The 24802-nt window shown below is 46.9% G+C and overlaps 1 protein-coding gene across 1 annotated transcript; it reads left to right on the plus strand.

The window, feature by feature from the left end:
• Nucleotides 1-3697: 3697 nt before the first annotated feature.
• On the plus strand, nt 3698-24239 carry DLST (dihydrolipoamide S-succinyltransferase). Its single transcript, XM_044229567.1, has 15 exons — nt 3698-3807; nt 4374-4407; nt 7299-7347; nt 10645-10700; nt 10833-10907; nt 11134-11189; nt 11924-12035; nt 13918-14073; nt 14543-14619; nt 15478-15575; nt 19039-19169; nt 20510-20583; nt 20875-20958; nt 21393-21560; nt 22708-24239. The coding sequence occupies exons 1-15, from the start codon at nt 3745-3747 to the stop codon at nt 22840-22842; spliced, it is 1368 nt and encodes a 455-aa protein (XP_044085502.1). The 5' UTR covers nt 3698-3744; the 3' UTR covers nt 22843-24239.
• Nucleotides 24240-24802: the final 563 nt, after the last annotated feature.

Below are 24802 nucleotides of genomic sequence, written 5' to 3' on the forward strand. Positions count from 1 at the left end.
TGTCCGGCTACCTGCTCAGTGGGAAGTCTGCTTGTCCCTCTGCCCCTCCCTCTCTCCATCCCACCTTGTGCGCATGCACTCGCTTATTTTTTCTCTCAAATAAATATACAGAATATTTTTTAAAATAAAGTAAAATAAAATTCCCTTTTGAAATTAAAAGTAAAACATATGATCGGGTAATCACACTACTGGTATTTACCCAAAGAATATGAAAACACAAATTCAAAAGGATATATGCACGTCTATGTTTATTGCAGAATTATTTACAAGATCCAAATTATGGAAGCAGCCTAAGTGTCCCTGACAGATGAATGGATAGAGAAGACGTGGTATAGATAGATATAGATACAGACACGCATATATGCTGGAATCTTACTCAGACATAAAAGAGAGTGAAACTTTGCCATTTGCAACAACTTGGGTGCTAAGTAGAATAAGCCAGTCAGAGAAAGATAAATACTATATTATTTCACTCACGCATGGAATTGAAGAAACAAAACAAACAAAGGAGGGAAGAGTGACAAATCAAAAAACAGACTCTTAGCTACAGAGAACACACCGAGGGGAGGTAGGGTTTGGGTGAGACAGGTGAAGGGGATTAAGGAGTGCATTTATCTTGATGAGCACTGAGTTATATGTGGAATTGTTGAATCATTGTATTTTACCTGAAACTAATGTAACACTGTATGTTAACTATATTGGAATTGGAAAATATTTTTAAAATGTGAAATAAATTCCCTTTGAGCCATAAACACAAGTTTGCAAACTTATATACATAAGTCCTGTCGCAATGGATGGTGCTGTGTCCTAGGAATCTCTAAATAAAGAAGAGAGTGAGATCTCATTGGGTTGCACCTTGGACTCCACGGAAGCTCATATGCGTCTCAAGGAAATCAATTTCAACCTTTATCCTCTGAAAGAGACTTCTCATGCCACTGTGCGAGTGTGTATGTATCTAAAATCGTAACATCTGAGATTAACTTGGGTGATCACCAAAATTCCAGAAGAAATGCTTTGTCACATCTTCCAGGCCCGAGCATCTAAACGTTGCATAATCTCTAAAATTAATCACTTAAAGAGGAAAAAATGAAGTAGCTGTCTAGAAATATTAACAGCAAACCCTTCAAGGGATTCCTGTTTTGGAAACTCTTCAGCTGCATAGAGCAGTCTTGTAAGCATGAAGTCTTTAGTCATTCCACTTGTATTTCTTGAGTACCTATGGAGTACCAGGCACTGTGTTCTCGGCAGGGGATTCAGGAAAATAGCCATCGTCCCATTCCTTCTTTTGCTCTGCCCAGGAGAGAAGACAGACAAAAAGCACATTATAATGCAAAGGAGAGATACATGCTGTGTAATATTTTGGAAGCACAGAAAAGGTATCAGTTAACTCTCACAGAGGGCATTAGGGAGGGATTCAAAAGACTTACGGGTTGATTAGCAGTGCCTAGGCAAATGGGAGGTGAGCTCGGCCCACACAAAGATGGGAAGAAGTGAAATAGCACATGGGAGCGATCGCCAGTAGTGTGGTAGGACTAAAACTCAGCACCTGTGAAAATCAGGGGGTGGATCACCCCAGCCCAAGGCCAGGTTACCAGGTGCCGTTCAAATTGAGGAGTTTGGACTTCATCCTACTGATAGGGAGAAGCAGTTAAAAGAGGTCAAGCATGAGAGTGGCAGATTAGGTTTGTGTTTCAAAGGATCTTTGACACGGATATGGAGGATTGCTTGGAGAAAGTGGTTGTAGAGGCCCAGGTCCCTTTAGGAAGCTTTTAAAATAGTCCAGGTGAAGGATGCTAAGGATGTGATCAGGGGTAGCAGCTGGGCAAGACAGTTTTCTCTATTTCTAATTAGGGCTTCTGCCCATCCCTTCAGAATTTCAGCGGAAGTACTTACAGAGTTTGGACGAGTGAAGGCACCATAAAGGTGCCTGAGGATGAGGTAAAATGACTCAGCTTAAGAAACCAACATGGTGGGGCTCCTGTGTGGCTCAGTGGGTTAAAGCCCCTGCCTTCAGCTCAGGTCATGATCCCAGGGTCCTGGGATCGTAGCCCCACATCTGGCTTCTGCTCAGCAGGGAGCCTGCTTCCCCCCTCTCTGTCCCTGCCTGCCTCTCTGCCTACTTGTGATCTCTGTCTGTCAAATAAATAAATAAAATCCTTAAAAAAAAAAAAAAAAAGAGCAGGCACCAGCGGCCCATTCATTCATTCCTTTTTTCTTTTTTTTTTTTTAAAGATTTTATTTATTTATTTGACAGAGACAGATCACAAGTAGGCAGAGAGGCAGGCAGAGAGAGAGAGAAGAGGAAGCAGGCTCCCTGCTGAGCAGAGAGCCCGATGCGGGACTCGATCCCAGGACCCTGAGATCATGACCCGAGCTGAAGGCAGCGGCTTAATCCACTGAGCCACCCAGGCGCCCTCTTTTTTTTTTTTTTTAAAGATTTTATTTATTCATTGAAGGGGAAAGAGAGCACAAACAGGAGAGGCAGAGGGAGAGGGAGAAGCAGACTCCCCGCTGAGCTGGGAGCCCATGGTGGGGCTCAATTCCAGGACCCCAAGATCATGACTGGAGCTGAAGGCAGATGCTTAACCATCTGAGCCACCCAGGTGCCCCCATTCATTCAGTCACTCTTAATTCCACCCAAACTTATAGAAAACCTTTTCTATTAGAAAGGTGAGCTATAGGGACACGTGGCTGGCTCAGCTGGTAGAGGGTACAACTCCTAATCTTGGGGTCATGGGTTCCAGCTCCACCTTGGGCACAGAGATTACTTTAAAATAAAATCTTAAAAAAAAAAAAAAGGGAAAAAGGAAGGTGAGCTATAAAGGTGAATATCCAGGGGCCTGGGCATTCAAGGGGAGGGAAAACTAAAAAAGAGGGAGGTGAAGCTATGTGCTTCCACTTTGAAGATACCAGGCAGAATGATTACACACCTACCTACCTATGCCAATCTCTCTTCTAAGTACCGTACATAGAGCAATGAACAAGACAGACAAGGTCCCTAAGTTAGCCGTTTATATTCTAGGGATAGAGTGACTAATAAACGGCCTTCAAAATGCACAGGCTGTATGGGAAACAATTAGCTTGGCTGGAGAGAGTGTGAGTAGCACTAGGGAAGATCAGATGTAAGTAAGGCTACTTAGCGATCGTCTGATAAAAGGGCAATGGGAACCCTTCAGAGCTTCCTTCGGGCTGTTTCTTTATTCTGGAGTTAGAGAAGCAGGGAAGTGACTTTTGTTTTGTTTTGTTTTATGTAATTGTGGAACCTGAGGCTCAGGGAAGCAATGTCATCTGCCCCACGCCACCCACGTGTACGATCAAGCCGGCCTGTCTGCCAAGATCCGAGTTCAAAGCCCGTGCCAGCCTTCCTCACTTTTAGGCGCGGTGTCCCGGGGTCCCAGAAAGAGACCGGCGCCAAGCTCAGGGCCAGCTCTGCAGAAAGGTGTTGGGGTGGGTGGAACGAGCATCTCTGGATGCTCGTGGGTGTGTCAGGCCGGCCGGCAGGCAGTGCGGCGGGCTCCGACAGCGCCCCGCCGCTGTGGGCTCTCCGGCGCAGACGGGTGTGCAGAGGCGCGGGCGGCTTGGCGCGGCCTGTCTGTTCTCTCCCCCGCTCCCTCCCCCGGCGGCAGTGGTTCGCTCCGAACATCCCTCCCCGCGCGGCGGGTGCCGCGGCCCGCCCCGCTTCCGGTTGGTGCCGGGCCCTATATCCGGTGTCCGCCCGCCCTCGGCTCCGCCGCTGCTGCCGCGATGCTGTCCCGGTCTCGCTGCGTGTCCCGGGCGTTCAGCCGCTCGCTCTCTGCCTTCCAGAAGGTATTGTCCGGTGGGGCCGGAGCACCGGCTGATGAGAAACTCGCCGGCGGGCAGAGGGGCAGCCCGGGGAGCAGGAGGGCGGCGCGCCGGTCAAGCCGGGCACCAAGGGCACCGGGACGCGGAGGCCGCGGGCTGAGCGGCCCGGGGCCGCCGTTGCTCTCGGGGTCGCCTTGCAGAGCCCAGCGGCCCCCCCCTTCCCGAGGCAGCGGGTGCCCAGTCCCCTGCTGGGCCCCACCCTCGGCGCCCGGGCGGGGGAGCCGCCCAGAGCCGCGCCCGTCCGGACACGAGACTCGGAGTTTGGGAGGCGGCGCCGCCGAGTCCCCCGGCGGGATCGGGGCCCGCCCCCATTCTCCCGTTAGTGGACGTCAGCCCCGATGGGAAGTTGAGGTAGTTTGGCAGGCCCAGGGTGCCGACTGGGACTCAGAGCCCTCGCTGTTGTATTTGCCTTTTGGAGTCACGAGATTCACCTGTCACTAGCACCTCGGCCGCTTTGAGTCTCTCTTAAAAAGCTGTTTCTTCCCTCCTTTCATCATGGGTGACGTCGATAATGTCTTCTTTCTCAACAGGGGAACTGCCCTCTAGGGAGACGTTCCCTGCCTGGTAAGTTGTGCCCTTGCCGTCACCTAACATGCCCTCCTCCTGGGCAGAGCAGTATTTGAAACCGGGGTGCCTTCGTTTCTCCACACGATGTGGAGCGAAACAAAGTGCTATTTAATAACAGCTGTCACTTACTCATTTGGCACATAGTTACCGAGTTTCTACTGCCTGTCAGGCACTGTGCTAGGCGCTCACGAGGGACGCAGCAGTTAACAATTCTTACCTTCCTGGCGCTTAAGGTCTAGCGGGAATGTGTAACTTGCTAAGCAAATGAGGGATCATGAATTTTGATTAAGTGCTAAGAAGGAAATAAATGAAGGTGGACAGAAGGGCCCTCTTTCGTAGGGGACGTTAAAGCTGCAACCCAGAGGTTGTGACAGAGGCGAGTTCAGTGAAGGGCAGGAAAAGGAAAAGGAATAGCATCTACAGAGTCCCTGAAGAAGGGAAGAGCTTGACGGTGTTTTGAAACTGGAAAAAAGGTGATTTAGCCAGAAAATTTTGGTTAAAGAATTGGCATGAGATAGGAGATGGTGTAGAGACTACTGGAAGGAATTTAGTTTTTATCCCAAATTTTTATACGCCTGACATAAATATTCGTTGGATGAGTCGATCGTATTGTGAGCTTTCTGTGGGCCAAGTATGGTTCTGAGTGCTTTCTGCATTTTGCAGTTAATCATCAAGAAACAATAAGAGAGGTGTTCACAGACCTGTACCCCTGAAACAAATAATGCATTATATGTTTAAAGAAAAAGAAAAAAATAAAAGGTATTCTCTGTTTTACAAACGCATGCCTCAAGGCTAATAAAGGGTAAGTGCTTTGACCAAGGTCACTCAGCCACCTATTGGTCAAGCCAGCTCTACCTGACTCCTCAACTTAAGCTCTTAACCCACCATGTTGTCATTTACTCAAGTGCTCAACAGATCATTTGAGTTCTTCCTATGTGCCAGGCACTGTGCTATGTGACCGGGAAATAGTTGGTCTCTACCCTCCAGGATCATAAGGGCTAGCTGGAGAGATAGCAAAGGGACATTTATGCACACATAAGGCCACAATTACTCTGTGGTGACTGTGGGCAAGGAGTGCAGCGTATAATGAAAGGGTGGGAGGTAGCCCATCTTGGGAGGGTCAAGAGTGTGGTGAGAATGTCAGTAAAGGCCTGCCTGAAAAAGCGATATTTAAGCCAAGTCTTTAAGAATACGTAGCATTTGGCCAAGAGAACAATATTCCAGTCAAAGGGAATTGCTTGTGCAAAGGTTGTCAGGCAGGAAGGGACTTGACCTGTCATAGAAATGGAAAGGAAGTCTGGCTGGCTGGAGAGATAGGGAGGGCTGGACAGTACAGGAATGTATAAAGTTCTTGGACTTTATTCTAAGAGTCATGAGAACATAGGCACCTAGCAGAGTGTAAGCTCATAGTGGACTCTGAATAATAAATATTCTTTTAAACTAGGAATCCTAAAAGTAAACATTTTCTCCATTTATAGACTGGTAGGACAATGGAAAGAACCTTGTACTTAGGGTTTGCATTATGGCTCAGGGCTTCACCTTGGGCTAGTCCCCTAAAACTCCAGAGGCCCTACTTATATAAAAAGTGGGAATAATAGCAGATGGTCGTTCTACTTTAGGGAGTTGTGAGACGTGAAAATCAAAATGAGGTCATTATGTGAAAGCTTTTTATAAACCCTAAAGCAACTATACAAATGAGACTTGCCGTAGGATGAACTCTAAATTGGACTCAGGGTTCCAAAACTCAGGATGGGCTGCTGGCTGTTCTAGCTCAAAGATACGCTCTGCTTGGGATTTAGACTGCAGAGGCACGGACTGCTGGACATGGTGATTTCCTTGACTCTGAAACCCTGGAGATTTGGGGGAGAAGGAGGCAAAAGGGAGAGCTGTTTCTCCTCTCTTGTTTCCTGAGCCCATCATTTATTTAGAAAGAGTTGTTAATCTGAAAAAAAAAAAAAAGAAGACCCCTGAAAGAATGTTTCAGGTGAGGTGGCAGCCCTTGTTGTAGTTAGTTGACAGTGGGGAGAATGCCATTATCTGTCATAACGACATTTGGTGGGGCAGACAGGGGCTCCCACCTTGCTGAGTTTGACCAGAGCGCACAACCTCAGAGCTCACGGGAGCGCAATAAACTGAAAGGAGGAACAGTGATTTGCTCAGTAGTGGGGCAGACTGGAGACCCTGGGCTGAGCGTAGCCCCGTCTTTGCTACTACGGTGTATGCAGTGAGACTTCCAGCTCAGTGCATTTTAAGTAACCAGGGAAACAGTAACCCAGACCAGACTTGCCCACTGCTTCTCAGATTAGGCTCTGTGTAGTCACAGGATAAGCCATGATAGGTCTTTCTCTAGCTTCAATTCTGTTTGAACACTCGGGGGAGTAGGGAGGTTTTATTATGAAAACATGTAGGGATAATGATAGGTTATGAATTTTAAGGTAAGCCCTTAGAATCCCCCCCCCTTTTTTTTTTCAAAACACATACCCACTCTCAATCCCACATACTTGTTGCTCTCTGCCATTAAGAAGCAGGACTCTGGGGCGCCTGGGTGGCTCAGTGGGTTAAGCCGCTGTCTTCGGCTCAGGTCATGATCTCAGAGTCCTGGGATTGAGTCCCACATCGGGCTCTCTGCTCAGCAGGGAGCCTGCTTCCTCCTCTCTCTCTGCCTGCCTCTCTGCCTGCTTCTGATCTCTCTCTGTCAAGTAAATAAATAAAATCTTAAAAAAAAAAAAAAAGAAGCAGGACTCTGTGTGATAAGGATTATATTGTTGCCTACATTTGATCTTGCTCGATGTCAGAGTTAGGGGGTGAACAGATTTTTTTCCTATTCCCAGCAGGAATAGGAATCCTGTGTAAGAGTTGTTGGTTACATGTTGTTTTGTTTCTTGCAGGGGTCTCCTTATGTCAGCGACCAGGTTACCCTGACAGCAGGAAGATTGTGTAAGTATCACTGGGGAGCACAGATGTGTGGCCACCGGGTATTTAAGACACCAGTTCTAAATTTGACCACCTGCTTTCTTCACTGGCTTCTGGGCCTGGATAATCAAGGTGCTTATGTTGAGTCTGTAGGCCTAACGTTGATGTTGATTTATGACATGTGATGTACCTTGAGCTTCAGCCCCATGTCAGTCAGGTGGAGTGTGCTTCTCCTCAGGTGTTGAGATTGTAATGAAAGTGAAGTCGGAACTCTCTCTTTATGGGAATAGATACAGAAGGTTGCTCTTAAGTATTCTGCTTGGATACAGGTGCAGCTGAAGGGCCGGAGGTTAACATTTACTGTGGAGATTTAGAGCATCCTCTTGGTAGCATAGTTATTAATTTTTATTATTTTATATATTTATTAATTTTTAGAAACAGTAAAAACAAAAGACAGAGTCAGTTGAGTCCTGGGACTTTGACTACCTCAGAGGGAATGCTATTATTGCATAACAGGGTTTGGAGAAAGGCCAACTGTGTGTGTTTCAGATTAACTTCTGCTTATGAGTGTTGCTTAATGCTGCTTTGCATTCCAAGTATTTTCAGGGTAGCGGTAAAAGGATGCTTTCTAGTTATCTGTTAAACAGCCATCAAGCTGGGTTCTGCAGAGGGGGAACCCTCAAAATGAAGGGCCACCAGTTTAGTTCTTTCACTGTGCATCACGATGGGATTTACCTTTCAATTAAGAAAATGATGCACTCAGTACTAGAAACATGAATTTCTGAGTTAGGTTTTGGAGGGCAATTAGCATTCATGAGTCTTGAACTGTGTGTATTTTTTGATCCAGCAATTCCATTTCTACGAATCGTTACAGAAGAACTCCTGGTATACCCAGATTTCTCTCAAAATAGCCAAATACAGCAGGATTGGTTAAGCTATGTCATGTTAACATGTCGACACTATGATAAGTGGGGAAACATGGGTTATAAAATAATTCTGTTTTTTACTATACAGTATCATCATGGGTTTTTTGCTGTTTCAAAATATTCTACAAGCGAACATCTGATACTTTTGTAACTTAAAGATTATTTAGAGTAGGGCGCCTGGGTGGCTCAGTGGGTTGAAGCCTCTGCCTTCATCTCAGGTCATGATCTCAGGGTCCTGGAATTGAGCCCCGCATCGGGCTCTCTGCTCAGCAGGGAACCTGCTTCCTCCTCTTTCTGCCTGCCTCTCCACCTACTTGTGATCTCTGTCTGTGAAATAAATAAATAAAATCGATTTTTAAAATGTTAAAAAAATTATTTAGACAAAAAAATTATTTAGAGCAATTTAAAATGTGCTACTCAGCTGCAACTTAAAGGAAAATTGGAACAACTACAAATTTTGATGCAATAAACACAACAAATAAGTGTTTAAAAGTAAATTCTTGGGCGCCTGGGTGGCTCAGTTGGTTAAGTGACTGCCTTGGGCTCAGGTCATAATCCTGGAGTCCTGGGATCAAGTCCCGCACCGGACTCCCAGCTCCACGGGGGATCTGCTTCTCTCTCTGCCCTTCTCCTCGCTCATACTCTTTCTCATGTCTCCCTCTCAAATAAATAAATAAAACATTAAAAAAAAAAGTAAATTACTCTTTTTTAAAGATTTCTATCAGAGAGAGCACAGGCGGAGTGAGGGGCAGGAGTATGAGACGGACGAGCAAACCCCACTGAACACAGAACCTGACAGAGGGCTGGATCCCAGGATCCCGACCGAGCTCATGACCTGAGTCAAAGTCAGAGCTTAACTGAGCCACCGAGGTGCCCCAGTAAATTATTTGTGGTTTTTTTTTTTAAGATTTTATTTATTTGACAGAGAGAGATCACAAGTAGGCAGAGAGGCAGGCAGAGAGAGAGAGAGGAGGAAGCAGGCTCCCCGCAGAGCAGAGAGCCCGATGCGGGACCCGATCCCAGGACCCTGAGATCATGACCCGAGCCGAAGGCAGCGGCCTAACCCACTGAGCCACCCAGGCGCCCAAATTACTTGTTTTAAAAAAAAAAAAACCCCACTAAACTTTGTGGGGTGAGATCATCCTAATCTAATAAAGTACCCACTTTATTTTTTAAAAACTCTTTATTATAAAACATTTTGTTTTTTTATGATTCAAAAGTAAAATGAGACTTTACCCTTGTCTTGCAGTGCTCCCCAAGTTCCTCTTCTTAGAGTCATCCAGAGCTCCAGGTTCTTGAGTGTCCTCACAGAGGAGTCTCTGCAATCGCAAACTACCCATGAGTTCTTGTCCATGAACACTTAACACATGGTTATAAACTTTTTGCAGATCACCTTGTGTTTTGTGCTTTAAAAAAAAAAATAGCATATTTTCCCTTGATTTTTTAAAATAGATCTTACAGTTATTTTGACATTACAAAAGTACAAATAACAAGTGACAACTTAAATCTGTTTTACTTCGTATTACAAAGGTGCTTGTTATAGAATATTCAGAATCCTGAAGTGTAGAAAGTGAAAGTCCCCAGATCACTCTCCCAAAATGTGTATGTATATAACAGATAACCATGGGTACTGTATATATCTACATTTCCCACTCTCCAGAGTTAACTACTGTTAATGGTTTGTGTATACAAAGTAGTATCATTCTCTAGTTACATTATTTGAAGTTAGTGTCCTATCAGAAAATACCTTGGTCTTTTGAAGTTCTTCTTGAATGAGTCCAGAATGGACCAATGATTGTCTCCTAGCCAGAGAACCAGCTAGGAGATAGGGCTTTTTTGGTGCTTCTGCCCTCTCCCAACCCCTGGGCCATAATATCTCGTTTTAATTCTGAGTTAACTGTCTCCTCTTGCTGCCTTATCTGATCTCCGTTTGTAATCCTGCAGACAGAAACCTCATTGTTTGTGGCACAGTGGCAGGCACTGCGAGGGCACCCAGTTTATTTTCCTTGGATTTTGTCTAGGAAAAAACTTAATCGGGAGACTAATTCCTTACAGTGGATGTGCAAAGGATGCTTATCTTTTTCTTCACTGAACCAAATGAAAGTCTGTATTTTGTGGGAACTGGCATTTCACTGAGCACAGGGTTCTGGACTCAACCCAAGGCATTTACTACATAGGGTACCCGTGTCGTCCAGGCTTTGCTGTAGACCTGCTGAATCAGTCTCTGGGGATGGGGCCTGGACATGAATGTTTTAAAAAGTCCCTCCAGGTGACACTCATGGGCACCCTTGGCTGAGAATCATTGATCTAAAGAGAAAATGGTCTATGTGTGGGGTTCTAGACTAGCTTGCCAGTGGCTCACCTGCTAAAGGTGTTTTTATGTTTTTTTCTGTAGTATTAACAACAGTAGTGTCTTCAGTGTTCGCTTCTTCAGAACTACAGCTGTGTGCAGTAAGTACCTGCCTTCAGTTTCCTGCCTTCATGGGAATGGTGTTTTAATGGCAAGAACAACAACTGACAAGAGTGTAATTAAAAAGGAAAAATACGGACTATATGTGATTTCCTCTTTTGCTTTTTTCCCAGAGGATGATGTGATTACAGTCAAAACTCCAGCATTTGCAGAATCTGTCACAGAGGGAGACGTCAGGTGGGAGAAAGGTAAGATTTCAGGGCCTACTTCTTAAGTGGAAGTATTTGATACAGTTGTCATCACTGACCTCCCCCTCTCCCCGCCCCAATAAATTGGGTTCCTCCCTTTTCTACACGACATGTAATTTTTCCTGGCCCTGTAGGGAAGGGGTCTTACAACAACTATCTAAAGGGATTTTGTAGCTACTAGGGTCCCCTGCCCCCCCCCCTTAACAGGTAGCCTTTGTCTTTTCAGCTGTTGGAGACACTGTTGCAGAAGATGAAGTGGTTTGTGAGATTGAAACTGACAAGGTAGGCTTGTCCTATATTAGTGTAATTTTTTGTGGTCTCCCTTTGGTTTTTTAACCTAATTTTAAAAGGGGGGACTTAACTGTTAAAGATAATTTTTAACTTGCTCTAACCTCAGTTGTAAAAGTGTTGGAATAGCTCATTAAAAAGAAAAAGCTTTAAAATTTTAATTTTAGATTGTTCTTAGTGTATGTATTATGTACTTCAGTAGCATTAATTTTGTAGCGTGTGTTTGCGTGTGTGCATATGTGTGTGTGAACTGCTTCAATTGGGTTTTTTTTTTTTTTCAAAGATTTTATTTATTTATTTGATAGACAGAGATTGCAACTAGTCAGAGAGGCAGGCAGAGAGAGAGAGAGAGGAGGAAGCAGGCTCCCCGCTGGGTAGTGAGCCCGATGTGGGGCTCGATCCCAGGTCTCCGGGATCATGACCCGAGCTGAAGGCAGAGGCCCTAACCCACTGAGCCACCCAGGTGCCCCTTCAATTGGGTTTTTGTGTCTCACTTGGAAATACATTATCTGAACATTGCTTTTAAGGTTTCTGAAGAAGGACAAACGGTGAATCTTCATAGTAGCATTGACTCCTTATTACTCTGAGATCGTGGCCTTGGTGTTTCCATAAGCAGAGTCTAGTATATCTGTGTTGTGACTATTGTGACTCATAATTTGAGATTCTAGACAATTTTCTAATGCTGAGTAAAAATTTGGACTCTTTCTCCCTCGATCCTTGTTTTCCAGACATCTGTGCAGGTTCCATCACCAGCAAATGGCGTGATTGAAGCTCTTTTGGTACCTGATGGGGGAAAAGTAGAAGGAGGCACTCCTCTTTTCACACTCAGGAAAACTGGCGGTAAAGAAGTTCTCCTGGTTGTCAAGGTCTCCAGTGTTCCCCCTTGGAATTGGGGCTGAGCATAATCTACTAATTCCATGATACCTCCGATACTGTTTGGCTTTCCAGTTGCTGTTAGTTGAGGGACCAAGACAGGTGATATTTGTGTACTGGGTACTTTTAAGCGGTAAATTCTAAAAGAAGATGGTATTTAAAAAACAAAACCTCATAGTAACTGTTATTTCCACATATATTTCTTATGCTGGACCTTTTCTTAAAAGTATAATAGAAGATTTTAAAGTTAGTGATTTTTTTTTTTTTTTTTTTTTTTCCTTTCTTCCCTCCCCTCCTCAGCCCTGGCATCAGAATCAGATGGGAGCTCTAAAAATAACATGCAGGGCACCCGGGTGGCTCCATTGTTATGTGACCAGCTCTTGATTTCTACCCAGGTCCTGATTCCAAGGTCCTGAGATCAAGCCCTGCCCTGGACATGGAGCCTGTTTAAGATTCTCTCTGTACCCCACCCCCCACTAACTCCCCGCATGTGCATCTCTCTCTCAAATTAAAAACAAAAACAAAAAATACCCACAAATGCCTAGACCCCATAGCCCAAGGATTCTGACATATTAAATCTGGGTTATCATCCTGGTTATTTATTAAAGTTGTTTTGTTTTGTTTTTTTAAATGCTCTCTTGGTGATACTGATACACAGGGCTGAGAGCCACTCTTCTTGTTCTGTTGGGTTTTTTTTAGGTTTTATTTGTTCATTTGAGAGAGACACAGAGAATAGTCAGGGGAAAGGGCAGAGGGAAAGGGAGAAGCAGACTGCCCGCTGAGCAGGGAGCCCCACATGGGGCTTCCTCCCTGGACCTGGCAGACACTCAACTGACTGAGCCACCCAAGCGCCCCAAGAGCCACTATTCTAAAAGGAGAAGAAGTAGTATTTCATGGTGTCTGTTCTGGAGAATTCAGTGTTTTAGTGTTTGTTTGTTTTTTTCACATCTGTTCTCATTTCTGAGGGAGGTTGCTCTTTCTCTTGGGAGGAAGTGGGAAATAAGGAAATGAATTTGTATGGCACCTTACAGTCATTCTGAGAGATTAGAAAAGAAAATAACTGTTTTTCTGATTCTTGGTTAAATGCTGTAACTACTAAAGTCTGTTTTTCTTTCTTTATCAAAATAGTTGAGAGAGAGAGTAGATTGCATCCTTGAGATTAATCAGGGTAAGACCAAAAGCCCAGAATGGAAATAGTGTGTAGTAGAAGGCTAGGGAATAAGATCGATGCTTTCATCTTCTGTTCATTCCTTTAAAAGAATGTTCTTGTAATTTAAATACGAAACCAGGTATGTACAGATGGATAAAATTAAAACATCTAATTTAAAGTCGTGGTTTATGAGCATTATGCTAGATGAAGTGCTTTGAACTCCTAAGTCTGAGTGAACCTTTGATTATTTAAACTTTTATTTTTTAATAGTTAAGAGCATTCTTCCATACGTGATGTTAAAATGGAAGACAAGACTGTCTGTACTCACATTACTAGAAATGTGTTGCTTTCATGTATGTGTATCAACATCTTCAGTTGCATAGAAGTTTATATTGCCATGGGCTTAATAGGTGCTTTGAAAGTACTTGCTAGACTTGATCACCAGTCGGTGCTTGTGAATCAAGAAGGCAGCTGAATGGTGTCAGTTATGTAATGTAGGACCTCTAGGAGGCCCGGGGGGGGGTGCAAGGATAGCACCTTCTATCATTGTGTGCATTTCATAGTGCCTTGTATGTAGCAGTTAGCATTTGTCAGGTGATTGGAGATCGAGCTTTTGCTGCTAACCTTGCTAAGTATCTGTGATTTGGTAGCTCTTTGTTCCAGACAGTGCCAATGGCCTCTGTTTTTCTTCTTTTCCAGCTGCTCCTGCGAAGGCCAAGCCAGCCGAAGCTCCTGCTGCCACAGCCCCCAAAGCAGAGCCTCCAGCATCGGCAGCTCCTCCTCCCCCCCCAGCATCCATACCCACTCAGATGCCACCAATGCCCTCGCCCTCACAGCCTCTAGCTAGCAAACCCGGTATGCCTCCACCTCCTGCATGTCTCCGTGTGGGAGAAGAACATCTCCTCCAGTGCCATGTTCCCTCACTGGGCGGAATCGGAGACCAATCACGGCTCCGAACAAGCTCCATTGGCTGCTTTGTAGAAGGAACTCTAGACTGTATATCTGAAGATGGCTTTGGAGCCCAGCTTTCTGTTTACAGCTCTGTGACTTAGGCTAGTTACGTTACTTCTTGGCAGATTGTTCATCTGTCAGATAGGAATGGTACTAGTACACCTCACAGTATCTTAAGGATTAAGTGACTGTTCAGTCTGAAAGCACTGGCACTTAGTAAATGTTTCTCTGATTTCCTTTTTTCTTTCTTTCTTTCTTTTTTTTTTGTGCAAAAAGATGATTTTACTAAAGCACAGGGATGGGACCTGTGGGCTGAGAGAGCGGCTCTGTGTCTGATTTTGCTGATGGAGCTGCACCTTCTCTTCATTTTCAGTGTCTGCAGTGAAACCCACGGCTGCCCCTCCAGTAGCTGAGCCAGGAGCTGGCAAGGGTCTGCGTTCGGAACATCGGGTAAGCCTCTGGGGACCACTTCCAGGAAGAGACCGAGGGGACGGTGTTGAGATTAGTGGAGTGTGGCATTGTGGTGTCCCCTTTGAATCGCTGGCAGCTCATGGCAACCAAGTTTAGGAAGTGGCTTGTTCATAGTCCTCTACTTGTCATATGAGAGGCCTAGAACCTGAAGTCTTCAGAACACCTGTCCAGTGGCTTTTCCCATGGTGCTGTGCTCCCACTGGCCTGCCTTGGCTGAGTGAGCTGTCCGCGGGGGGTGGGAGCTTAGTAGTGTGCCCCTCCCTTGCACAGTAACACACATTGCTGAAAGTGGTCTTCCTGAGCCCTGTTCCTAACCTCCCGGGACATGTCACTGAGGGCTCCGTGGTAGCACTAGCTGGTAGGGGCACCTGTAAAACCTCAAGGAAGTATATGGTCAAGAGTGTGGGTTCCTCTGCCTAAGAAGACCTCCTAAAAATACTACAGCCTCAAAGTTTGTTGCTGGTGAGTTTCCATTGCACAAATAGCTGTTCTCATGCAAGTCTTTATCACCAGAAATCTGTAGTGCTTCTTGAGCTGACTAGCCCTACGCCACACTATTCCTTTTCAAAAATTGATTCTGATTTTTAAATCAAACCATTTCCTGAATTTCCATTCTTGGTCAAACTCAGGCACCTCTGAGCGAGTAGTTTTTGTCTGGCTTTCCTTGTCCTTGCTCAGAGGCGCCAAGGCCACCACGGGAAAGAGAGCCTGGAGCTCTTGTTGTACTTAGGTTCCTAGTCCTTGACACATCGGTCCTTGCAAGCTGAGTGCCCCCTTGGACTGAGTGGGGGGCTTGATCTGGAGATCCCGGACCGTCAATCCTCGTCCTGCTTCCAGGAGAAAATGAACAGGATGCGGCAGCGCATCGCCCAGCGTCTGAAGGAGGCCCAGAACACGTGTGCCATGCTGACGACTTTCAATGAGATCGACATGAGGTGAGAGCTCTGCCTCTCTTACTCACCGCGCCTTTTTTCTTGAACACTTGAACTTGCCCCAGCCCCTACCTAGTTCTGATTCCAAAACTGACAGCAAGAAGAGGTACTTCTTTGCACTGCTTGCTGATTAAAACCCAGTAACCCATTGGGTTCATTCTCTAATTGCCTGCCTCTGTGACTTAAAAAACTTGGCCATTTATACCTGAATCTTGTGATGTCTGATAAATGAGACTGGTCACGGTGGTAAACTCTGATGCCTAGTGTCGAGTTGCCAAGTAGCGATGGCGCAGTGGGGCCTGCCCTTGGGGTGGAGAACCCCATGACCTCAGACTAAGAGCCAGAGCCCAGTACCCTGCTGCTTTGTCACAGTGACTGCTCCTGATTTGTGTTCCTTAGCCACTCAGATTTGGGGGGTGAATAAGCAGCAGCTTGTCGTAGCTTTCGCCTTTCACAGCTGTGATAATGAAATGGAAAGCAAGTTGTGTTTTTCAGTAGGAATCCCAGGGTGGATAACCAAAGGGGCAAATTTAGTATACCTGTGTCTAGGGTAGGCTGACTGTCGACTCACCCATTTTCTTCACGGTTCGGTGTGTACAAGTGCCAGCACTGTGGGGAAGAGAATGTAGTTAAATTTGGCTCGCGTGTTGGAGCGCGTACGGTGTACAGGATGCTATGCTGTCTTTGAGGGGAGTGCAGAGATAAGTGAAAAGAACATCAACCATCTGGGGCTCACCCTCTGATTGGATACGCACAGAGTAAGGGGCATTTGGGTGGTTCATTCGGTTGAGTGACTCTTGATTTTGGCTGAGGTCAGAATCTCAGGGATCGGCCTGTGTCGGGCTCAGCAGGGAGTCTACTTGGGATTCTCTCTCTCCCTCTCCAGCTCCCCCCGTACTCTCTCTCTCTAAAATAAATCTTTTTTAAAAAACAGATGAAGTAAAATCTAGAAAAAGAAGTTTCAGAAGGGTACAAAGTATGAAGTGGAGAAAATGAGATCATTTGTTTTGGAGATGGAGAGCAGAAGTGGGGAGGGGAAGTTTCTGCTGTGCTTCGTGGAGGAAAGAGATTTTTTTTTTTTTTTTTTAAGATCTTATTCACTTATTTGATAGCACAGGTAGGCAGAGAGGCGGGCAGAGAGAGAGAAGGAAGCAGGCTCCCCGCTGAACAGAGAGCCCCACGTGGGGCTCGATCCCAGGACCCTGGGATCATGACCTGAGCTGAAGGCAGAGGCTTTAACCCACTGAGCGACCCAGGCACCCCGAAAGAGATTTTTAATAGACCTTAAGATGAACTAGCATTCTGACACAGGTAGCATTGTGGGGAAGGGTCATTCCAGACGATTTTAATAATATGGAGCTGACCCAGGAAAGTACAGGACACATCTGGGAGCTATCTGCTCTGAGGAGTATGTGGGAAAGAACGGGAATAAAGTTGGATCTGTACTTCAGAATGTTTTGAATGCCAGTAATGAGTTTCTACCTAATTTGGGAGGTAAATCATGAAGTCTTCAGGTCATCCCTTTGCTGCTTTTTCTGTGTTTAGTCTGCTCACCTACTTCTCATTAGGGAAATTTGTTTTCTTTTGGAAGGGATCGGAAAAGCCTAGAGAAGGGAGTGGTTTACGGACAGTGTGCTGTGGCATCGTTCACAGAGGAGGGCTCTGCGGCCTGGCTCACTGGCCGTCATCCACGCTGTTGCGAAGCTTCCTAAAAAGACTGGGTGTCTAAAGGTTTCTGTCCTTGCCGTCTGTAGGGCGTAGGGAAGGACCTCGGCTAATGAATTACAAAGGCTGCAGCTTATGTTTCAGTGCATTAGGGCCAAATTGTACACAAATTGAATTGGGCTTTGAAATTCTACCTAATTCCTTAAGACAAAACATGTAAATATTTGTGGCCTTGGAAGATGCAGTTGGCCCAACAGCTTTGATCGGAAGGTAAGTGCAGTAGCAGGATCTCGTTTCAGCAGCTAATCGAGGTGTCACTTAACGGTGGCCTGGGGTCTCACTGCAGTCGGTAATGTGGTTTACATCGAGTGCCCTTGGGTCTTGTGCTGATCGGCTACCCATAAGGGGCCTTCCTGAGACCTCCTCCTCTGCCCTGTTGTCCCAGGCCTTGCCTCCAAGGGCAGAGCTCTGAAATAGAAACTACTTAATGACCAGACAATAGCATTTGGGCAGGTTTGAGAGCAGAGATGTTTATCACATCTCTTTCCCTCTTCTGCAGCTCTTGTGTCTTGGGAACCAGTAATGTCTTTAGGGTGGTAATCCTAGCACTAAATAAGGTTAGACTCAGGAAAACAAACATTTAAACCTAATCAGTGCACCCCCCCCCCCCCCCGAAAACTTCCTTTTTCAAAGGCAAACAGTCTGAGGGGGAGTTAAAGTTATACCATCTTCTCTTTCATGCTAATGTCGAATTAGGCCATTATGGGGAGAAAGGGAAAACGGAGCATTTGGGCCTGAGATAAAGTTAAATTCAATTTCCATCACAGAATGGTATTCTGATAAATACTGAGGTTTCTGCAGCAAAATGATGGGAAAGCCATCTCCCACTAACTGCCTTACGTATGTGGCACATCTGTGGAAAACCAGTCCTAAACGAACAAAGGCTGTTGACATCGCAGAGGCTTCCCAGAAGGCCCAGCTGCTTGTACTTGAAAAGCTCACGTCCAACATGTCCACTTCCTAAATACCAAGGGAACCACATCCAGTAAACTGATATGAAGGGCAAGGGCCGTGTCTTTCTTATCTTGATGCCCAGCCTTGGCCGTTAATGTGTGGCGGGTGTTAGCGCCTGTTTGAAGGAGCAAGTATATGGAACTGCTGACTCCGCGGAAATAGGAGGGCGTCTGTTGACTTTGCCATGAGCCTCAAAGAACGCTGGTTCCGCACGTGGCCTGTACCTGACCACCTGGAGCCTGAAACACCTGGGGAGTTTTGTCAGGTTTTTGTTTTCATTACTTAGGAAATAGGAAGAATGTCACAAGGAAGTCCTGATCAAGTTTGGTGGTTTTTTTGGGCAGTTCTAACAAGAAATATAAAGAATATTGTTTATCTTGTAGACCTTGTTTATACTGAAAATAATTTTTCCTCAGAGTAAAGAGCTCATGATTTTAAGGAAGCTGGAAATCACTTTCTCGTCCAGGTCAGGGTGTTAGTGTGCTGCGTGAGCTCTTGTTCACGTTCCCGGTCACTGAGTTCTGTGACTTCTGGAACACGAGGGAGCCCTGTAGGGGCTCAGCCTAGCCTAAAGACTGACTGGATCCAATTCCTTTGATTCCAGGCTTTTGTAAAGAAGCGAGGTTATGGTATTGATCTCTCCTGGACTATTTCAAAACTTGAACTTAGGTAGATGGTTCAGAGTAAGGGAAAAATGCTTACCCAATTGTGTACATGGAGTCAGAAACTGGTATGAAAAGCAAAATAAAGGCTTTGTGGTCACTTGTTTTGTAATGTGTTTTTATAGTAACATCCAGGAGATGAGGGCTCGGCACAAAGATGCTTTTCTGAAGAAACATAACCTCAAACTAGGCTTCATGTCAGCATTCGTGAAGGCCTCAGCCTTTGCCTTGCAGGAGCAGCCTGTGGTCAACGCAGGTGAGTGTGTGGTGGCCGGACCCGAAGAGGTCCTGGGGGGGGTGTGCTCCCACGCACACAGAGACCAAGGCTTTATTTCATACCCGTGAAAATATGAGTGTTTTTGTGTCTTTGTTCAGGTATTTCTTGATTCACCTTCCTGAATGGTACCATGATTATTTTTTCCCCACTAGCGGGACAGAGGAGTTTCTCGTCCAGTTCCTAGCTGGGCAGTTGCTCTGCCGGCAAGCACTCCTGAGCCAGCCCAGCTCTCCAGGCTTCTCCTGTTCTGTCTAGCACCTGCCTTCCCATGGGCCCCGGGATCTTGGGGCCTGACTTCCCCATTTGGCATAGGCTCCAGGGCGACCTTTGATTTCTGGTTGATGGACCTCAGTTGGGAGACCTTGGGCTTGGTCCTCTTTCGTGGACTGGGTGCTCATTTTCCTTACTTTTTGCTCACCTACGTCATTGAAATGTTGACCTTACAAGCCGTTCTCTTTCCTATTGAGACACTTCTCTGTTCCCTGGAAGGTTGGGGAGGGGACAGTGGCACTTTTGCAATCCTGAGCAGTGCCAGGGTCCCTAAAGATCTAGAAATAGAAGTTCTAGTCCCTTTCATTGAGTGGTGCGCTCTAGGTAGGTAGAGGGCTGTCTTTGCTTTGCCCAAATGTGTACCTCTTTGTTTCTTCCGTTTTTCTCATGCTTCCTGACTGGCTCTCCTTCCCTTTCTTCTGCCTGCCTGTACATGTAGGCATTTTTGAGTTATTTTGGCCTCTTTCTCACTAATATGCTTTACCTCAGTGGGTTATCTAACAATACAAGAGTCTTTCTGTGGACAAGATTGCCAAGCTTGTATTTTCTCCTGAGCGCCAGACCTAGGCTTTCTGCTGCTGGTTTGCTGGCTTACACTACCCTGCTTCCTCTGGAGTCTCCGAGAACGAGACTTCCCTCACCTCTTGTGGAGAGTAGGCCGCGGAATGGGCAGCGCTACCCCTCCTCCCTTTGCTAATCTGCCTTTTTGGGAGCACTTTTCAAACCTAGCCATTCTTCGTTAAGGGAGGGTTTGGGCGAGCTAGTTAAAGGGAACCCCGTTTGTACCTGTCCTGTATGAGGCGGTGTCCTGAGCCTTTCTGTGAGAAATGGGTGCTCCTGTGCGCGGCCTCCGTCAGGGTCTTTGGGAGATGCTGGACTTGGTTGGCCCGGGAGGCAGAGGAGCCTGCCACGGGTGATGCGGCGCTTTTTCTGCTGGCTGCTCAGCACCACTATACCAGACACCGGGGATTTTTACTCTGTTGACGCAAGTATTTGCGCATTCGCCCAGCCTTGGGGCGTTACACGTAATGTGTGTTTTCTCTCAACAGTGATTGACGACACAACCAAAGAGGTGGTGTACAGGGATTACATTGACATCAGTGTCGCGGTGGCCACCCCACGGGTACGTTGGGGAAGGAGGTGGGGAGCTCTGGTCTTAGACTCTCCCTTTGCATGAAAAAGCAGACCCCTGGGGAGAGAACATTTCTGCAATCCTGGCTTTTTCAGAAGGGTGTTAATAAAGAGTAACTTGCTTTTGGCCCACCTATCTTAATGTCAAACCTGAATATTTTAGACTCTGTTAATCACATTGTCATTAAGATACTCAGTGGGGTGGGGAGAGCATCCGCTGGAATCAAGGGACTTAGAAGGGTACTGTTCATCTGAACTGAAAACAGCTTCTCACTCTCTTCAGGGTCTGGTGGTTCCTGTCATCAGGAACGTGGAATCTATGAATTACGCAGATATCGAGCGAACCATCAGTGAACTGGGAGAGAAGGTAAAGTGGAAAGCAGCGTGTGTGTCAGCTTCCGGCAGGTCAGGGCGCGGGGCGGGGCGGGGGCGGCCAGGGAAAGCTGGGTTCACCAGGGGTCAGTGCTCAGGAAACCAGAGCCTCTCTGTGCTGGGCAAGGTGTGCAGAGCCCGAGACTGGCAATCACCCCCAGGAGCCAAAGTCTACCTATCTGGCAGTGCCCAGTCACGGAAGTCACGTGCTCTTGTCACAGAAGACCTTATCAGAGAAGGCCTGCTGGGGAAAGCAAAGGTCCTCAAGGCATCGTGCCTGTCCTCGGGTGTGGAGGCCTGGCCACAGGGTCTCAGCTGAACAGTAGCTAGAAGTTGGACTGTTGATCTCAGATAGGAGCCTTCTGGGCTTCTGTAAGTGAAGAAAGCTGGGTTTTACTTATATTTCAATGATTCATTCTCCATTCTTAGGCCCGAAAGAATGAACTTGCCATTGAAGACATGGATGGTGGTACTTTCACCATTAGCAATGGAGGTGTTTTCGGCTCGCTTTTTGGAACACCCATCATCAACCCCCCCCAGTCGGCCATCCTGGGCATGCATGCCATCGTTGATAGGCCAGTGGCTGTGGGAGGCAAGGTAGGAACCATCACTGCTAATGTCCTAGCAGCTAGATGATGAGGAGAGGGAAAGCTAACTAATAATTATGGCAATCCACTGTAATTTCAGGCATAAGTTGCATCTCTTAGTTTCTGCTTAATAGCTAAGGCACTGATCTTCATGTGGTGTGTGGTTCTGCATCATTTGGGAACTTCTTAGAAAGACAAACTCTTGGACCCTTACCCAGACCTGATGAAGCAGAAGCTGCAGGTGATTCTGATACAAGTTAAAAGTGGGAGACCATGGAGTTGAGGTGACTTGCTCCTTCTTCAGGAGGGGTCCTCAAGCTCCATTCTCGAGGTGCTATTGGGAGTAGGGACACAGTTGGAAACAAGGTCCTTGCCCCTGGGAAACAGAAGACAGCAGTGAAGATCTCTGAGCTCCCAGGTTGTATGAAGGTTTAGGTGTTCCTTTGGGAGTTTGGGCAATGAAGTCTTCAGCTGGCCCTAGAAGATATGTTGAGAGGAAATTATTTTCTTGGATTCCTGTGTTTTGAACCTTTTTGGGTCACTAGGGCTTGTGAATCCAAAAATCCTAGGTCTTCTCCTTTGAAAATGCTCACACACCTAACTTTGCATACTATTTCAGAGAATTTGAGGATCTCCAGTTACTTTTTAAAATTCTAACCCTAAAGAAGAAACTTCAGTCTGCAGAATTGAAGGGAAAACTTTTCCTTTAGACCGCAGATGAATGAAAGGGCAGAGAATGTTTTTGTTTCTTTTAAGATTTATTTGAGAGCGCATGCACAGGAGCATGTGCCCGGTTGGGGGTCAGGGGTCCACTGAACGTGGAGCCTGATTCTCTGGAGCTCGATCCCAGGACCCTGAGATCATGACCTGAGCCGAAATAAAGAGTTGGACGCTTAACCGACTCAGCACCCAGATGCCCAGGAATGCTTTTAAAAGGCATTTGTTAAGAGACTTATTTTCTTGGTTAAGTTTTCTTGAGTGGGAGAGCTTTGCACTAAGGGTAAACCTTGGTCTTTGAAAATAGGAAGGCTCCAGAAGCAACATTAGTAGGAAAAGCTCTGAAATTGGAAACTTTTCTGTGGGCTATGCTTTCTTATCTCTGCACTTTCAGTGGGGCTTTCTCTGCTGCAGACAGACCTGTCGACTTCTCTCCATAGGTGGAGGTGCGGCCCATGATGTACGTGGCACTGACCTACGATCACCGGCTGATTGACGGCAGAGAGGCGGTAACTTTTCTTCGCAAAATCAAAGCAGCGGTAGAGGATCCCAGAGTCCTCCTACTGGACCTTTAGGAGGAAGCCACGTACCCTACCCACCAACGATGCAGGAACTGAACACCAGTCTTCTCCCTGTCCCCTCATGGGTCCCAGGCTAGCCTGGTGCCAGGCACATGTTGTTGGCCTCCAGCAGGAAACCAGGGCACTACGTAACCAGCAGCCACAGGTCTTTTCTTGGTATTCTGCCAGGCTCTCCCCTCTCTGCACCCTTCTCTTACATTCGAGTATCTTCTTGAGGCTTAAGGGAGGGAGAGCCTTAGTGGATGCTCATTAATATTCCTGCCTTTCTCCCATTCGTCTTTCGCAGAGATGATTTTGCTTCTCCCGTGGGCCAGTATTCTATAGGGAAACCACTGGGGACCATGTGATCAAGTTTGTATCTTAAAAGTCTGTTCTCCAGAGCCGCCTCGGAGGGTGTGGTGTCTCCCGAGCTCACAGCAGCCTCTGGCCTGGCTGTGCACATTCTCACATGATCCCACCTGTGTGGAGGTATTGGCCACAGACCAAGAGGTGCTGCTTGCTGCTTAAATGACACGTTCATTCTCTGCTGCCATGGACTTCAGGATGCCTCTTCTACCTCGTCCAGGAAGCACAGGCCAGGGGATCTGGGGAGGAGCGGGGTAGGTAGTCTGGGGGAGGGGGCCAGAGTCCCCTCCCTGAGGTGGCATGTTGTAGACAAGACAGGAGCAGAGCCCACCCTCTCCATCAGGCTCCGTTTCGGCACAGAAACACACAGCCGTGGTTGTCCCGACCTTTGCAGGCTGCTTGGAACCATTCTAGCACACTGCTGTCAGAGCAGATTCTAGCACATCATGGCAGTGGGACAGGGCCTGGTCACAAGGGCTGGCACCTGGTGAGATTGGGGTGAGGGGGCTTCCTGTGGACTGGCTCAGATTGATTTGAGCTTTTACTTGCCATTGGCGTGAGCACTTGGACTGAAGGGGCAGCTCTGTTTCTCTGTGCATCGTGGCCCTTGGGGGAGCGGGGTCTCGGGGAGGACAGAGTGTGGTGGACACCAGCCCCAAGATGCTACCACACAGCGGGGAGAACAGGCAGTGTCGCTCAAGGTAGTGTTGCCCCTTGGGTCTGGACCCAATCATTGGAATTGCTTGGAGCAAGTTTAAATACACACATCTTGTCCTGAAAGCTGCTGGGCTTCATTGCTTCGTATCCAGCTGCATCCAGGCCTGAGGCTGCTGCCCCTGACACCGGGAGCCACTGACTTAGTGCACGTGCCCGTTTGGATCTTGAGCAGAGAAGCAAGGCCTGGAGAGTGGGGTGGGGGGAAGGGTCGGGAGCCGATACTGAGTGCCTGCAGCATCTACTCTGTCTTCACTATTCAGAACTTGTACCTAAAATATTTAAAGAAATTGATTTTAAATGCAAATTAAAGGGCAAATGTTCTCAAAAGGTTCCTGCTTCTGCGTTCCTTTTAGTTCCCACGGTGCACGGCCCCAGCACTGTGACTGTCCCGAGCCTTGGAAGCCACAGCATGTCCCTGGGGTTAGTCCATGAGATGCCAGGCTTCTGGTTACTACTGTGCTAATCTGACAGCAGGTGGAACCCTAGCCGTCCCGTCCGTGTGCCAGGAACGTGCCTGGCTTCCTTCCGGTGAGCCCCTCTGGCCCGACAGGCCACACTCTTGGAGAGACTTCACAGTGGCTTCGCAAAGGTGTGAACCAGATGTCAACAGACAAGCATTTTGTGGGGGCTCGCAGCATTTCTGGGATGGATTGAAGATGTGGGCGAAACTGAGACAGTTCTGCATTTTGGACTTGATGGCCACATACACAAGGGTGCTCGCGGTCAGTGAGCACAGATGACTAGGTCACCTGGGAGCAGTGGTCTGGGAGTGTAAGCGGTCAGGGTTGGGAGCTAACCCAGCCGGACTGCGGGGGACAGACCTATGGCGTCTGAGCTTAAGCAACGTCCCCACCTGCTGGGCCTGCACCCAGTGATGCCATGTCTAGGTGGG

This window comes from Neovison vison, chromosome 13, assembly GCF_020171115.1.
Source record: "Neovison vison isolate M4711 chromosome 13, ASM_NN_V1, whole genome shotgun sequence".
Classification (NCBI taxonomy): Eukaryota; Metazoa; Chordata; class Mammalia; order Carnivora; family Mustelidae; genus Neogale; species Neogale vison.

Bases quoted from the DNA above. Each gene is read 5' to 3' on its own strand.
- DLST (XM_044229567.1), top strand. From the start codon at position 3,745: ATGCTGTCCCGGTCTCGCTGCGTGTCCCGGGCGTTCAGCCGCTCGCTC. The intron at 10,908-11,133 runs GTAAGATTTCAG...TTGTCTTTTCAG, and splicing joins AGACGTCAGGTGGGAGAAAG to CTGTTGGAGACACTGTTGCA. The intron at 14,074-14,542 runs GTATGCCTCCAC...CTTCATTTTCAG, and splicing joins GCCTCTAGCTAGCAAACCCG to TGTCTGCAGTGAAACCCACG.